This window comes from Conger conger, chromosome 13 (genome assembly GCF_963514075.1).
Source record: "Conger conger chromosome 13, fConCon1.1, whole genome shotgun sequence".
Lineage (NCBI taxonomy): Eukaryota > Metazoa > Chordata > Actinopteri > Anguilliformes > Congridae > Conger > Conger conger.
Window position 1 is genome coordinate 9,572,262 of NC_083772.1, and position 17,511 is coordinate 9,589,772.

Here is a 17,511-nt window from a genome sequence, read left to right on the forward strand (position 1 = left end):
GCAGCAGGGGATGTATTTAGCTCCTAGCACTAGTTTTTGCATGCTTCTGTATATCGTTTCACCCAATTCAATCTGAGGTGTATTCCTCCTGCCAAGATATTTCCATTTTCATTTGAATTAATCTCCTTTCTAACAAATAACTGCTGTGTTATCACTGACAGAGCATGGAATCCATGTTAAAATAATTTCTGGTATTCAGATCAGATCCACTGAAAAAGTGCACACTACCAGAGATCTGCTTAGAGGTTGTGTGTTTGCTGTAGCCTAACACGTCTAAGAAATAAGTCTAATAAATACCTAATAAAATGATCACCGAGTGTATATTCTGTTCTGCAAATATCTGGAGTGTCATTTTGAACTAGAGGCTGTGCAGTGTACTTCAGCTAAATTATGACTGTAAAACACCAGTCTAGGGTTTGTGCCTTTGATTGAAGCCCAAGGGTTTCTAATCACAGGGCAAGCCCTGACATTGTGGAGAAATAATATTGAAAATATGGATCAAAAGTGGTATTTTCACTTTTGGCTTCAAGTCAACCTGGTTGATGTTGCACGGTTACGCAGCCACTGTTGTACAACACAGCAGCACTGAAGTGAACACAGAAGAGCTCCACATTTTATGACACTGTGACATCACGGGATTTATTCTACAAACCAATTCAGCCACGCGTCAGTGTAGATCCTTTCCAAGAACAAAATGTATTTATTTAGTGTAACAGACACAGACTAAAATAAATAAAAGCAGATCAACAGGTAAAACATTAGAAAGGTAAAATGGCAACAATATCTGAGGAAAGTGATCCTGTCAACACTTTTATTTAAAATCAAATTTAAAAAAAAGCTAAAAGCACAAGTGGTTCTCAGGGTAAATCACTTCTACACACGAATGCAACAGGAGGTTACAGCAGCTTTCACACCAACACTGATTTCACATCTGCACAGTGTACAGTAGCACAGAGAAAATTATTCAAGTTTTTGGAGTGAAGACTCAACGTGCAACACTTCTGAGGTTTCACTAGCAGTGACGCGCCCAACAAACGATGTAGTTCTGAGACGTGGCCGCCGATTTGAAAACACAACAAACTGTCAGACTAAAACACAAGTCAAACACAGAATATATTAACAGTTCTCTCAAATATATATTCATATATCATCTTTGAAGCAATTGCTTTCTTGATTGCTCGTATTGCTTAGCACGGAGCAATTATGTGCAACTTTTCGATTTCACGTTTTCAGATCGTGGGCAGCTGTTGCATATGACACAAACACTGCTTTACTACAGCAACACATTTGGCTCTACTCCACAGTGCCTAAGAGGATGACAGCCGTGGACACTCCATAGTGTGTAAGGGACACCATCTGGACTGGTTCTCTTTGGCTAAAAGCAAAAGTTGGATTAAAAGTAAAAATGTGCATGGGGACAATTACAAAAGGTAATTTAAACCACCGACTGTAGTGGCATCATTGAACACTATTTTTTAAAAATACAGAGAATTACAAAGCAGAAACCTACAGTAAATGTGTTAAAAATCTCCAAAGTAAGGACTGCTGATGACAGTCCTCGTGGCAGTAACAGTTACCCAACAAAGGCAGCTTGATCATTTCCAGTAAAACAACAATAAAAATAAAAAAAACATTAAAATCCTAGGAGAAATGGTAAACGTGAATTTAAAACGCGCTGGTCTACCAGGGAGTGCCGCGGGCTCAGATCTTCCAGACCTGGACCTTCTCGGCCACCACACACCAGTTGGAGTGGTCCAGGCAGCTCTGCAGCACGTGGAGCTCCTCCACGTGGTTCTGGATCAGGTCCAGGAGCTCGCCTTCCCTGAAGACGTGGTAGTACCGCAGGCAGGAGTCCTCCGGCTTCTCCCGGTCCCAGCGGCTCAGCTGGACGTCCTGGAGGCTCTCTGAGCTGGCCTGTCTCTGCGGGGCCGGCCCCCGGGCCCCTGGGCCCGCCTCCCCGGGCCCCGGCCCCTCCGGCCCCTCCCGCTGGTGCGTGACCAGGTCGGGCAGCGGCACGGAGCTGCAGCCGCCCACGATGGCCCCGAACACGGGCTTCCCCTGGGGCGTGTCCCCGGCGCCCGGCAGCGGGTCGGCCGGGCCGAACACGTCGTCCTCCGAGCCGTGCGCCGAGCAGGAGGAGAAGATGCTGGAGAACTGGCGGATGAGCCCCGCTCCCCGCGCCCGCCCGCGGGCCCCCGGCCCGGCGCGGGGCCCGGTCGGCTCCCGGCCGGGCGGCTTGGGCGCGGCCAGGCTGCTGAAGTCCAGCACCGAGTCCAGGGAGCGGGAGAAGAACCAGCGCTGGTCCTTGGGGGAGCGCGGGCCCTCGGCCCCGGCCGGGCCCTCGTCCTCCTCCGCCATGGACGACGTGCTCTTCGCCTTGCGGTGCTCCTCGTCGGGGGCGCCGCCCGACCCCCACCTCCGCCCGCCGGCGGGGGACGAGGGCGGGTTGGGGTTCCAGGGGATGAAGACGTCCTGCTTCTCGAACTTGCGCCTCTTCTGCTCCATGGCCCACACGTAGACCATGAGGCGGCCGCCCACCCGCAGGACCCGGGCCATCTCCCTCAGCGCCCGGACCCGGCGCTCTTTAGTGGACAGGTGGTGAATGACTAAGGGATGAGAGAAAAAAAGGGAAATTTCAATTGAAAACCTTGATCGGTTTGCAGTTTGGGATGTTTTATGAATATAACCACATGAATGACAAAATCATTAAACACTCCTGAATAAAATCGAAATGCGTAACTGCTAAAGGAATCGACGCAAGGAAAAAAGCTTGCACACACAAACACTTTCCTGATGGAAGGCAAATTATTCACACCATCAAAAATCACTGTCAACATTAGTATTGGATTTCAGCGAGAAAGTGCCTTTCAGACTTCAAGAGGGCTAGTTTCCTCATTATATATTAATTTTCTGCATGCATGGAGTAGAGATCTTTTCAAGCAAAGAGGACTTGGGATAGCATTTGGCAAAATGTTTTTGTTGCCTCGTAAATTCCCAAACATCAAATAATTAATTTAAATCTTACTCAGAGGAAATGAAGCTCTCTCCCCCCCCAAACTGCTGTTTCTCGACTCAAACCGGAACCTTTATGCATACATTCTGGGATTGCAGAGGTTAAGCAATTGTGGCTTCAGGTTTCTCGAACTCGATCCCATGTACTCAGAGTATAATGCTTTTAAATGATGACTCCACTCTTGGCCTTGTGCAGCATCAGTCTGGCTAGCTGGACTCACAGTAGCCAAAAAAGTTCTCGCAATGAGGTGGAAGCCACCACACTTACCTTATAAGATCCATTGGATTTGCGCGTTCTTGACATTATTCATACGGAGTTGTCTACTGCTCGGACACGGGGCACCAGAGGGTGTTTGTGTGGACAGAGAGACGGAAGTACTGGCGTGGAAAGCAGCCGTTTTCACCTGAGCTGAACTAATTTAAATGTCTCACTTTTATATTCTCATATACAGACCTTTGTCATTACACTGTGGGGAGAGTGGGGTAGGCAGTTCGGTGTAGACTTGTTATGGGATGGGGATTAGGGAGGCAATTAGTTTCCGTTGTTGTTGTTATTATTACCATTATTTAATAGTTGTATATTTTTATTCTGTTTTCCATATTCTTTATTTGTATTGCATCTTCTTTAAATATAATTTCTGTACTTCTATGCTTATTTCCCATATCCCTGTCTCATCAATAAGAAAAAAAGAAAAAAAAGAATTGATCACAAAAAAGAAAGGGCCCAGGATTTTAAATTACAATGGGGGGGGGGGGGTTGCATCTGCACTGTGCAAAACCCACCTTGTGGGGGGTCAAAGGACATTTCCCTGACAACTCCAGGCAGGAAGAGTCCTACTGGAACTGGAATGGCCCATGTCGCATACTGCTGAATATGGACAATACCCAAGATGCTCCCTCCGTTGCCCGGTGACCCAAATCCCTCGGCAACACACGCCCACTGCTCAGGGGTTAGGGATAGCTTTTTGTTGGTAACCTGGTAACCTGCCCAGTTTTTTTATCACTCAATCCGTTAATAAAGATATTTGGACCGTATTATCTCTTGGACTGTGAGCAAATGACTGTGACAAGCAGTAAATTGACGCTCAATAGCCCTGTGGCAGCCAAACACACAGGCGGGAGGACTGGCACTGGGGAAATTATTAACGCGCATCTCGAGTCAAAGTCACCAACTCTAAACAAACCAATGGATTCATTTCGTGCACAACCTCCCATTATCTAGCCTGCAGTTTCCGCTCTGTAGTAACCAATGAGGGAGGCACAGATTCCGCTCTGTAGTAACCAATGAGGGAGGCACAGATTCCGCTCTGTAGTAACCAATGAGGGAGGCACAGATTTCGCGCTGTAGTAACCAATGAGGGAGGCACAGATTCCGCTCTGTAGTAACCAATGAGGGAGGCACAGATTCCACTCTGTAGTAACCAATGAGGGAGGCACAGATTCCGCTCTGTAGTAACCAATGAGGGAGGCACAGATTCCGCGCTGTAGTAACCAATGAGGGAGGCACAGATTCCGCTCTGTAGTAACCAATGAGGGAGGCACAGATTCCACTCTGTAGTAACCAATGAGGGAGGCACAGATTCCGCTCTGTAGTAACCAATGAGGGAGGGACAGATTCCGCTCTGTAGTAACCAATGAGGGAGGCACAGATTCCGCTCTGTAGTAACCAATGAGGGAGGGACAGATTCCGCTCTGTAGTAACCAATGAGGGAGGCACAGATTCCGCTCTGTAGTAACCAATGAGGGAGGGACAGATTCCGCTCTGTAGTAACCAATGAGGGAGGGACAGATTCCAACCCAGGAGGTTTCTACAGAAACAAGGCCACAGGAAAAAGGGGCAGTCCTCACTGACGCTGAGACTAATTCCTAAATGCATTTTGGATAGTGAATACATGCGTGTGGCCAGCCATCTGTTGTGCGCAAGTGTGTGAGCAGATGGGTGGCACCACATGAACTCGCACACGCGTGTCGGTAGAAGGAAGAGACCGCATAAAGCTGTACACGCGTGCGAGATGCAGGAGACTGCATATACTCGCACGTGTACGCCAGCAGATGGAAAAGACCAGAAGCACACGCACACGTGTGTGATCGAACAGGAGACCACATGCGCTGAAACGCGCGCGACTGGACAGGAGAGACGGCACGAAACCCCGCAGTGTGAGTGTGTGCCACGTGTTGTGTTCGCTGCTTCGCCAGAGTGAAGCGCTGCAGGGGGCAGCAGCTCCGCGTAAACACCACCGCGCTGACGTTAGCAACCCAGCGGGGGGACTCTGGGACGCGCGCTCAGAGACGGGGACAGGGGGCGCTCAGAGACGGGGACAGGGCGGGGGCGTACCTGCGATGCACAGGGCGGGGGGGGTACCTGTGACGGACAGGGCGGGGGGCGTACGTGCGATGCACAGGGCGGGGGGCGTACCTGCGACGGACAGGGCGGGGGACGTACCTGCGATGCACAGGACGGGGGCGTACCTGCGATGCACAGGGCGGGGGCGTACCTGCGATGGACAGGGTGGGGGGCGTACCTGTGACGGACAGGGCGGGGGGCGTACCTGCGATGCACAGGGCGGGGGTGTACCTGCGATGGACAGGGCGGGGGGCATACCTGCGATGGACAGGGCGGGGGGTGGCGTACCTGCGATGGACAGGGCGGGGGGTGGAGTACCTGCAATGGACAGGACGGGGGGCGTACCTGCGATGGACAGGACGGGGGGCGTACCTGCGATGGACAGGACGGGGGGCGTACCTGCGATGGACAGGACGGGGGGCGTACCAGCGATGGACAGGACGGGGGGCGTACCTGCGATGGACAGGGCGGGGGGGGGGGGCGTACCTGCGATGGACAGGGCGGGGGGGGGTGCGTACCTGCGATGGACAGGGCGGGGGGGGGGGCGTACCTGCGATGGACAGGACGGGGGGGCGTACCTGCGATGGACAGGGCGGGGGGGGGGGGGGGGCGTACCTGCGATGGACAGGACGGGGGGCGTACCTGCGATGGACAGGACGGGGGGCGTACCTGCGATGGACAGGACGGGGGGCGTACCTGCGATGGACAGGACGGGGGGCGTACCTGCGATGGACAGGACGGGGGGCGTACCTGCGATGGACAGGACGGGGGGCGTACCTGCGATGGACAGGACGGGGGGCGTACCTGCGATGGACAGGACGGGGGGCGTACCTGCGATGGACAGGACGGGGGGCGTACCTGCGATGGACAGGACGGGGGGCGTACCTGCGATGGACAGGACGGGGGGCCTACCTGCGATGGACAGGACGGGGGGCCTACCTGCGATGGACAGGACGGCGTCGAAGCAGCCATGTCTGTAGGGCAGCCGCAGCCCGTCGCACACCTGCACCTCGTAGCCGCGCCCGCGGGCGGTGTCCACCAGGGGGCGGCACACGTCGCTGCCCAGCTTGAACACGTCCCCGTTGATGCCCAGGTACTTGCCATTGCCACAGCCTGTAAGGACGACGGTCAGTTCGTTCACTACATTGCATGTTATTTGGCTGACGCTTTCATCCGAAGCCACTTACAGTTGATTAGACCAAGAAGGAGACGACAATAAGGGCCTTGCTAAAGGGCCCAACGGCTGTGCAGATCTTATTGTGGCTACACCGGGGACCGAACCACTGACCTTGCAGGTCCCAGTCATGTACCTTAACCACTACGCTACAGGCTGCCCATACTTCAACTAAAGCCCCCTCAAGGAACAGTCATGGTGAAGAATTCATTTCATTACAATGCAGAGCATGATCCTCAGTGCGCCCATATTCTACCTCTGAAAAGGAAATGCTGATCACCAGCTAGAAAGGATTGGCAGTTCATCTGCTGCAAATCCCTACCTCCCGTTAAACGGCATGCAATTCCTGGAATGGTTATGTGATGTCTGCCGTCTGCGTGATTGACTTTATCTGTGAATCTGGCGGCAGATTAAATGTGTCAGGACTCGCAGCGGAGAATGTGTGCGTTACTGACGGCACCCGGCGCCATAAAGCAAGATTTGTTATTCAAATGAGCAGGGCTGAAACTCAGCAGCGGCGGGGAACTGCTTTAGGGCGTGTGTGTGTGTGTGTGTGTGTGTGTGTGTGTGTGTGTGTGTGTGTGTGTGTGTGTGTGTGTGTGTGTGTGGAATAATGCATTCACACCTCTCCAGGCTAACTGAGGAGTGAGAAACAACACCGTCAGGAACTGAAAACGCTCGAGGTGAGCACTGCTCTGCTCTCTCTGAACAAGAAGGAAGAACAAAGACGGTTTTATTTAACATGGTGGACACTGCAGGGTGGTCCACTGAGAACACACACACACTTTCTCTCTCTATCTCCTGCTCTGCTTCATAATATAACTGCACTGAGAACAAACACCTATAATAGCTTTGTGGATACAGGAAAGCGCACAGGAGTCAGTAAGCAGAAGTGAGAGAGAGAGAGACACTGGTAAAACCACAGCGTACTGCAGAACACATGGTGTGGTGTGGAAGTACTGACCGGGTGAGTACAGCAGGGCAGTGTGGAAGAGAACTACAGGAGGAAATGGCAGACTGGGATCTAAAGAGTGAGGACTACTTTTAGGAGAAAGGAGCAGCACCAAACCCTTCTCAGAACTATAGGAATATAGGGCACGAGGCTGGACGGAAGGCCAGGGTATGGCTGAACACACAGGGCGGGGAGAACCCCGTTTTGGGGACACGAGGGAGCACTGTGGGGTGTGGAGGGGAGGGAGGGAGGAAGGAGGAGGGGGGAGGCCACGTACCCACGTCCGCGACGATGCTCCCCGGCTCCTGGTCCTGCAGGAACTGCCGCACCTTGGGCCAGGCCTTGTAGCGGCTGTCGTTGAAGTAGGGCGCGATCTTCTCATAGACGCTGTGCACGTGGTCCCTCTCCAGCTGGCTGGCAGCGTCCTCCATAGCTGGCCCCAGCCCGCTTCATACAGCAGCCGCGCACCAACTCAGCACTGCAACCCAACAACAGCACCTCAGCCCAACAACAGCACAACCCAACAACAGCACCTCAGCCCAACAACAGCACAACCCAACAACAGCACCGCAACCCAACAACAGCACAACCCAACAGCAGCACCTCAGCACCGCAACCCAACAACAGCACAACCCAACAGCAGCACCGCAACCCAACAACAGCACAACCCAACAGCAGCACCTCAGCACCGCAACCCAACAGCAATGAGCTCAGAATTCAAAGTCAGTGTTCTAGAATTCTAGAAGCATTAGAATGTTCAGTGAAGTACATTCTAATCACATATTTTTGATCTTAGAACCTAAAGGGTTTCAAAAATTCATTTTCTTCAGGAAAGTAAGCGACAAGGATTTTAATCGTATTTGTGATCTCACACCGTAAAGGGTTAATAATAATAATCATCATCATCATCATCATCATCATCATCCTTGTCAGTCATCTATATCATCTATTAATTTTCCTTTCCTTAGCATGTTTAAAAGCTTTTACTGGAAAATATTGCCGATTGTTTTATTCTCTGCATTTAAACTTTTTCCAATGGAAATTTACACTTCAAGGTAAAACAGCCTCACTACAGTTCAGTGAAAGATGATAGGCGAACGCTTTAAATGAACGAACAGGTGCTGAGGTCAGGATTGGTCAGAACAGAAGGGGGTTGGGGGGATTAAATAGGAGCTAAAATTCCCATCATGCAGGCCACTTAAATAGCCGGTGAAACAGCGAGTCCATTAATTACACATCTGGCCTCAGGTACCCCATCATTAACAGCTGCCATGGCAACAGCAACAAAACAACGAGGGGAGGTTACCTGGCCACAGCCTGCCCGTAGCTGGCCGTTACTGGCCTTAATGAACGCTGCGGAGTTAGGAGACTCCTCGCTTGTCCAACGACACCAACCTCCCTCTCTCAAGGTCCTCTCCAGGTGGCTCCAATGAACCAGCTAGCTGGGAGGGGGTGCACCTTCTTACCCAATGAGATAGAACTCTCTTGCTGCTCCCTATTGCGTCCTTATTGTAATGCATAGAGCCACTTTCCTAGCAACACGGTTATTATAATGTACAACATTAGGCAGTAATTGCCAGTTCACGACAAATTACAGGGGTTCGCACACACGCCTTGCCTGTCAGAGCATCCTTTAGGCGACAGTGTTTGTCTGCGAGGAAATCATTACGGAGTATTTGTTTCTCGTGACAATACTAGGAAATGTATATTTTTGAGAACAGCCAGAGGCGACACTCCCGGAATGGTTCCTCTGCAAGGAACCCCATCTAGATAAAGGGTTCTTTGTCAGGCAAAATGGCTAAATCTGTCACAGTTTTAATACCCACGTAGATTGTCCGATAAATAACTAAAAATGGTTCTCCTATTGTGACAAACCAAAGAACCCTTTTTCTTTTATTCAAATAGCCATGATATAGGCCTATATCCATGCAATACCTCGTGCAAACAGGCAGTTAAATTATACAAGACTGATTCATTGCAAGATCACTCATTTTTAGAATACACATTTCACCTTCATAAAAGCAATTGAATCTGTGAAGCTGATGGAAACCATTACTCTAAAGATAAATTAGGTCACAAATGAGAGAGAGAGATATTCTGTTGATGTAATAGCCTGCATCTCAGCTGGGAAACAGATACCATGGCCTGGAACACAGCTGGTATATTATGTTTAATTTCTGTCATTGTTACCGAAATTATTACACTTGAACATAACAGGGTTATAACACCAGCCATAACCCATCATATAATAGGATCTTATTCACCATTTCAGCTGAACATAAAAATTATTTAGATTATATGCTGGCAAGAAAAAAAAAAAAAAAAAACTAGTTGTGAGTCAATATGACCTTGCTAGCAAGCTACATGAACGCATCTTCAATAATTAGACCGTGCTAGCCAAACGTATAAAAAATATTAAACCTATATATGAAAGAGTGAGCAGAGTCTCTACAGCTATTTCAGTTTTAATAACAACGGAACAGCTTGCTAAATCCCCAACCTCACTACCAAGCAACAAAGCACCATCTGCCTGAACACATATTCAATAATAGGTTGCTAGACAACGGAACCTATACGCCCAGACAACAATCTATGCGCCCTCACTCTTCCTGGCATGCATATGTAGTATCGTCCAATCCCCCGATTCAACGCTCTGCCCAGCCACGCTAAAGCCATGCAAAAAAAGGATAGAAACCAGATAGAACATCTCCATTCATTTACTGGATTGGTTTCAAATGTTTTTGCTTGTCAAGAAAAAGTCAATATTTCAATGCCCCACTAAATCGATGCAGCCTTCTTCAATGGGGCTGCTCTGCAGTGGGGCTCATATGACGGGTAAGATGTACTGCCCCTTCACTAATAAGTGAAATAGTGGCCTCGCCAAGGTCCATCAGTCTAAAGAAATATGAGGGATTCTCAAAGTGAAAGAGGGAGAGAGGGAGAGGGGGGTAGGAGCGACAGGGAGAAGGAGAGGAAGAGAGACAGAGAGGGGGGGGTCGGAATGAGAGAGGGAGGAGAGGAAGAGAGAGAGACAGAGAAGGAGAGCTACAGTGGGAATATATTTAGAGTTGTAGCCATGCTGGCCTGGACTCCGTCTTCACCTCTTGGGCACACTCGGACTCAAAGAGGATTTTAATAATCTTTACCCTGCTCAGGGTCATCCCCCCTCCCGCCCACGTGTGCGGTCTCCACATCAGTGTCCAATAAACACCGTGCCGCGAGCAGCTCACTCACAGCCAAAACAAACGCAACAAAACAAGCTCATTAAACGTCCATCCAATCCCACCTCAACCATTTTGTTCTCGCTCTCTCTTTCCCTAGATATTTTCAGCCCGCCGCACTATGGACTGTGCGCTCCAGGTCAGTGCAACACAACCACGCGAACGAACGCAAACAACACAACCACGCGAGCGAACGCAAGAGGGGAGCTGAAGGGCCCTGTGAAGAGCTCTGTGAAGAGCTCCAGCTGCGTGGTGCCCTGCTGCTGCACAGTAGCACACACTCAACGCAGATGAGTGAGTGAGTGAGTGAGTGAGTGAGTGAGTGAGTGAGTGAGTGAGTGTGTGTGTGTGTGTGTGTGTGTGTGAGTGAGTGAGTGAGTGAGTGAGTGAGTGACTGACTGACTGACTGACTGACTGACTGACTGACTGACTGAGTGACTGAGTGACTGAGTGAGTGAGTACGGTAATACACTTCAAACAATCATTCCAACTGGGGCACTGGCTCCAGGTTCCTGACATCTAGTGAGGCTCAGAAAAGTTTCAGAAAGAGACGGATTTACATCAACATTTTGAAAAATGACCTTGTCCTCACCCTGCCTCCATGGTGTCTTCTACATTTTTCCAATGGCATCCGATGGACAGGTTTTCAACAATCGGTCCATTAAATGCCAATTGCCTGCTGACTCCAATCGCAACCCATGCCCCCATGCCCCCATGCCCCCAGCCTGAAGCAGTCAGTTCATTCCAGCCACAGATCATTTCAGCCCACCCAGACATGGCACGTAGCAGAGGTTGCCGTAGCAGCCTCTTTGCTCCTACGGGCTGCTTGGGGCTGCCAGGATCTTAAAGGATCCTGGGGATTTTCTGAAAGCTTCAGACGGTGAAAGAGAAAGAAAGAAACCGTAACTCTGAGCATTCAGTTACATTTTGGCATTTAGACCCTCTTACCCAGAGAAACTTCAACATACAGAGCATATTCATAGCTGGATATTTTCACTGAAGTAATTCAGGTTAAGCACCCATCTCCAGTGTGGCACTGTGCCAACACCCTCCCGGGGAATTAAACCGACAACCTTTGAGCTCCGAAGCCCAGTTCCCAAACCATTACACACTACCACCCACTCTGATCCACCTCCACTGGAAGAGGAGCCCAAAACAAACCCTTACATAACTGGCTATCTGAGCTGTGCCTGGGATTGCTCTCCATTCACTAAACCTACATTACATAAGAGGCAGTGAATCTCGGTCGAACTGAAAGCCAGCTGAATAACAATGGTGACTAAAATTAGACTACAAGGCGGTTATTTCAGAAAAAGGCCATCTGTTCAGAGGTACAGGGCCTTGTTTCCTCTCATGTTGTGTCCGAGAGACAGAACGGCAAACCAATCCACTAATACCAATTCCTCCCTGTGCCGCGCCAGACTCAGCCCTGAAACATAGATAATTGGCCATCACCTCTCTGCAATCCCTGTGGTGAAATAACCTGGGAAAAAAAAAAAAGCCTGAGACTCAATTCAATTTTCCCCTCACCCTCAAAAATGGGTTCCTGTGGGTTATTCAGGAAAAACACTCTCACTCTCCACATCCCCTGCATACCCACATTAACCACCTCTGCTGCATCACATTCCTAAAAACATTTTTGAAGGAACAGCAGCACATGAAGTGAATAAACAAAAAAAAAAAAAGACATTTTTTTTTTCTAAATAAAAAATAAAAGCTAAATACAAAACGGCAGCTAAAGCTAACACATACCATGTGAGGCTACGAAATTTGGTACCAATAATGTTTTAGGCTTATATTAATTAATAAGTGCATTGTGGGTGAAAATATCCAGCAAATGCATGAGCATTATATGGTCCATGAGGCCAAGACGACGTGCAGAAGCCTTACAATGATAAAGGACTGGTCTTACCATTCAGTTCACCTGTCTTACACTATTAGTCTCATCCGTGTCACATTACACAGTCTGGTGGATTTCTGGACAACTCCCAAGCCACAGCTGCAGGTCCTAACCGTTCAAGTTGGCTTCATTACAAGCATGCAAATGCGGGAAGTTATTAAAACCTGTCAGTTGACGGCATCAGTAATGGTTTAACTGGTCCGTTCCCTCTTGTGACAATAAGGAGTTGTGAGATTAGTCTTTTCATGCTGTGCCCTAATCATTCAGATGCACGTGGCCCATCAGAAAAGCTGATCAACTGCATAACTGTTCCATAAATTAAATAGATTTAGCTTTTCTTACTCATTGTTTAAATTTCATTTCTGGATTTAAAAGGAACGACGATAACATTTTACCCAATGGTGCAGTATGAACACGTACACATCATTGCTACAATTTACAATTAAAATGTTAAATTCAGTCCAGCTGTTTAGACGACCAGAGCCTACTTTTCTTCACTCTGAAATGCAGCTACCACTGATTCTTATTAAATGTATTTGCGAAAAAACTTCTTCACCTGACAGCAGCTGTAACCTTAACAATGAAGGTAGCCTATGGAAAACATCTGGGGTTTTTTCGTCGAATACGCCACAAGTTTTGAACAGACATATCAAAACTTAAGAACACTGAATCAAATCTAAAACTAAAGCCGATTTTTTTTTTTCCCAATCTCTCGCACACTTAAGACGTGCACAGCTATGGCTCGAATTGCAGGCTAAAAGGTAGCCTATTCGTAACTACGTCCTACAAGCACACGGGATTTTAGGCTACTTCACATTATTCCAAAACACGGTTGCAATAATGTTCATTAAAACTGTAGGTTTTGTGCACAAGCTCTTACCTTCCATTACATAAGAGGACACTTGAGAGAAGAATTTAGCTCTTAGATGCTATTGTTGTTTTCCGGCAACGGCAGATGGAAATACAATAAACTTAGGTCTTTAACAAACTCATTTAGTCCACAACACTCCCATTGCAGTGGACGCCTGTAGATCTCTTGCTAGCTTAAGCTACAGCGTAACCGTGACATCAAAAACGCCAAGGAACAAAACTGCGTCTCATCTTTGCTAAAAGAAGCCTACCGCTGCAAGAGCATACAGCCTATCACAGGACGTGGACCCGCAGTTATGGTCAAACACCGGTTCCGGTGTATCGATTTGGAATATTTGACCAACCACCGCCCGATATAGATAACAAACACGCGGGTAAAGCTGGATTGGTATTCCGTTTACGATCAAATACCACATTTCATTTAGAGATCTGTCGGCGCCTGCTATTGGACAGTTTCCTCACATGACTTGAGTACAATAAAAACACAGGCATGTTCTGCTTGAGGAAGGAAACTGACTGCCGGCAATTATAAACCCTTATGCTCCGAAAATAGCATTGTTGGGCATTTAAGTCAATAGAAATAACAAAAACAAATAATTCAGTCAACTGACGTTTACTGCCATTACTACAAATCATGGCATTTATGTTTTCCACCAACTGTGGAAAATGTACAGGCCACTAGAACTAACAGCGCTTATATAACTTATATAGCTGGAGTAATGAGGACAACAGGGAAATGCACAGGCTTCTTCTGTTGTCATGGATATAAATATTTCGTGTTATCTTACGCGACTGATCTAGGCTATGCATGAAACAACAGTGAGGAATTTCACATTCGGTAAGACGTTATAATCAATAATTAAAGCTCCGCAACTGAATGAAAACCATTAGACATTGGGGCTAGATCTGTTGGCGTGTGTTGTGCATAATCAGATATATGCACTTGTCCAGGCATTTTCGATGACATTAGGAAAAATCTTCCCTATCATCGATTTAATCACTACGTATGTATGCGCTTTATTAAAATGTTTATCAGGAACTTTAGTATTTATTAAAAACACTGTTGTATTATGGTTAGTTTATTAGATAAACGCTCAAACTGTCATAACAACAACAAAAACAACAACAACTCTATTAATAATATTAACAATATTTTATATTGTGCAAGAACAATCCAATACAGAGGATTCGCGATGAGATAGGCCGACGACTTTTAGGGAATGCTACCATCTACTGGAACCCAGTGAAGGCCATGTCGTCCAATCTTGTGCTGTATAACATAACCCTGCAATTAACCGGTACGTAGATGATAAGAAGGGAAGAACCCGGTTTGAAAGTGACCTCCTTTTATCGACGTTGCGCAGCCTTTGGATCTGTGCGCCTCCGTGCCGCAGCGCAAGCCAGAGAGGAGGACGCTCAGAGTGACGGCTTTGATGTCCTGAAAGTGCACGCGCTGTCAGTGCATTTGGATCAGTGCTCACGAGCAATCATCGCAGGCTGCTCAGCCACCAAAGGCACGTCTTTACGTGCCCCCTTGGCGGGTATGACCACGTGCCACGGAGGTGTTAGCCATTTAAAAAAGGCAAAGGACAACCATACAGTAACACCGCTGACCCGAAAAAAAGGCGATCCAATAAATAAAGAATAATATGTAGGATGAAGGCACCGTTATTGATTCAGCAGTCGCACCAAGGGGGGACCCTTTATTGTCTTGCTCTCTAGCAAAATAAAAAAAGCCATTCTTCTGGAGCTGTAACTTCTTAAAGGTAATACGTTTGTGGGCTCTGATATGACATGAAGGATGCTGAAAAAACCATAGATCCCTAATAGCAGATATGACTGACAGTCCAGTCCAGCTCTGAGCCCTAATGTTCATACTCAGCAGTGGGGTTGTCCAATCTTATGCAACAAAAGTGCCCATGTGGGTGCGGATTTATGATTTAGGCCAGCATTACGTCTGATTCAACTAATTAACTGACCGTGGCCTTTAATCAAGACCTTGATAAGTAGAATTTGGTGTGGGTGGGCTAAGTTCCTTTGATTGCCAAACATGTTTTGTTCTTGGCACAGATTCTCCATATCAGGTGACTGATTTTTCAAATTGTGCATTTAACAGCCACTAATTATACCAGGTTTCCACAACATTTTCAGTCGTTAATATTGATATAGTCAAATTGATGGAAAAATCATCCAGCCACCCTCCGTGCACACAGGTCAGTCCACACAGGAAATAAACAGACTCCGTTGGATGGTTGCGTTGCTAGGGATTGTCGGCAGAGACAGCTGGAAGGACTGCAGATAGCACAATGATGTGAACAGGTACCACCAGAACCGTTAAATGGCTCTGAATCTGATGCGAAACAAGCACTCACGGACATGGCCTTCTGGAGCGCCCCTGCACACCGTGTACTTTCCATTTCTCCACAGTATGGCTTTTCAAACCTCTCTGATCCAAGGGTAAGTTAAAAAAGGTCATATTTTAAAAGGGTTCTATATTTAGATTTAAAAAAAAGAAGACAAAAAATCTCTATAGTCATTGCATATCAACTCTGGCCAGGGGCTCCCTACAGTATGTAGTGTAGGGACTACAACTTCCACATTCCCACAGGAAAATTCTGCGACGTCCACCACGAATGACGTCTAACTTGGTTCAGCCAATCCCGTAATGGCGGGAGCAATAAACGGTAAGAGCAAGACACGTTCTTGGGATCTCTCTTCTGCTTCTTCTGTTCTTCGGCTTCTTCTCTTCGACGCACCCCTTTTGGCCAGTCGCTTCAGCTCATCTGCTCCGAGACTCGGACAGAGGCTGAATGCTGCACAGCGCACTACCAGGCCTACGGACACACCCAGTTACCTCGCGGTAACTACGTGGCCTATAGTGAGTGGAAATTGTTGTACGCGGAACGCTACATCAGTTTACCCCAATAAAGCTCAACAACGAAACAGCAACGAACTTTTACACCTGGAAAAGGACCAGCGGATCAGACGACAACGCGCTGCTAAGACGGGAACACCCCAGCCTGCGCATCTCTCCCGGACACCATTCACAGCACCATCGCCGCTTCTACAAGGACAGCATGTCTTTTGGATCCAGCAATGCGTATGGACTCAGTAAGAAAACAAACATTCAGGCATAGCCAGTGTTTAGTTTAGTCTTAACTGTTTTTGTGAATCTGTGTTTCAATATTTACCATCCAACCATTGTAATGTGTTTGGTTAGCTACATATATATGTACGTGAATTGATTCGCCGTCTTTTGCGCATATATAGAGTAAAACTACGCAAGTAGTCCCTTCTCACAGCTGACTCTAACTCATTACCACACCCAGAACTCTAGCTTACTCAAGCTAGCTACTCCCACCTTTCCTTTGTTCAAGCGACACGCGCGCTTGCGCGCGCCACACACACACGCACACACATACCCAACTAAATTTCTCTACTAACTTCCCGTTAGTTTATCTGTTATGTGTTTGTATGTTTGTTTAATAAATATATTTTATTAAACCCCGGTGTCCGTTTTGGAATCGCATAGACATGAGAGCCGAGTTAAAGCAGTCTTTCGAAGAACTTCCAACCTTCAGGTTATCGGTATGTTTAATCATTAATATTGGTTATTTTAATTATTAATTAAAATACTAAATTTGTGGTTAGATATTTCTGATAATAGTAATTTTATGAGACTGATTACTTTTTGCAGTTATACTGCTACACAACGTTTAACTGGCGCCCCGGTTTCGTAGAGAGTAAAATCCCTGCGTTATTTGGCGGCCCGTGCGAGGACCCTACATAATTTGGAGTCCCGTGCGAGGACCCCTACAGTAGAAATCCGCCATCTTTAAGGACATTCCAACTCATTAAATGTTCCGTCAAGTTAGAAGTTAAGAAGTATGGAAGTATTTCCTTTCTTGTGCGGAAACACAAGCTCATCCTTTGCAAAAGTATTTTTTTTCCCTAAAGTGTGATGTATAAATGACCGACCTGTGGGTCCACCTCACCTTCGAAACGACATTTATTTATTTTCCTTTTTCTCATCTTTTC

At 47.6% G+C, this 17,511-nt stretch overlaps 1 protein-coding gene across 1 annotated transcript; it reads right to left on the reverse strand.

Annotated features, from left to right (window-relative positions):
• Positions 1-680: 680 nt before the first annotated feature.
• On the reverse strand, positions 681-13,869 carry trmt9b (tRNA methyltransferase 9B). Its single transcript, XM_061218107.1, has 4 exons — positions 13,484-13,869; positions 7,760-7,960; positions 6,296-6,469; positions 681-2,606 (listed from the first exon to the last, which is right to left on the reverse strand). The coding sequence occupies exons 2-4, from the start codon at positions 7,911-7,913 to the stop codon at positions 1,702-1,704; spliced, it is 1,233 nt and encodes a 410-aa protein (XP_061074091.1). The 5' UTR covers positions 7,914-7,960; positions 13,484-13,869; the 3' UTR covers positions 681-1,701.
• Positions 13,870-17,511: the final 3,642 nt, after the last annotated feature.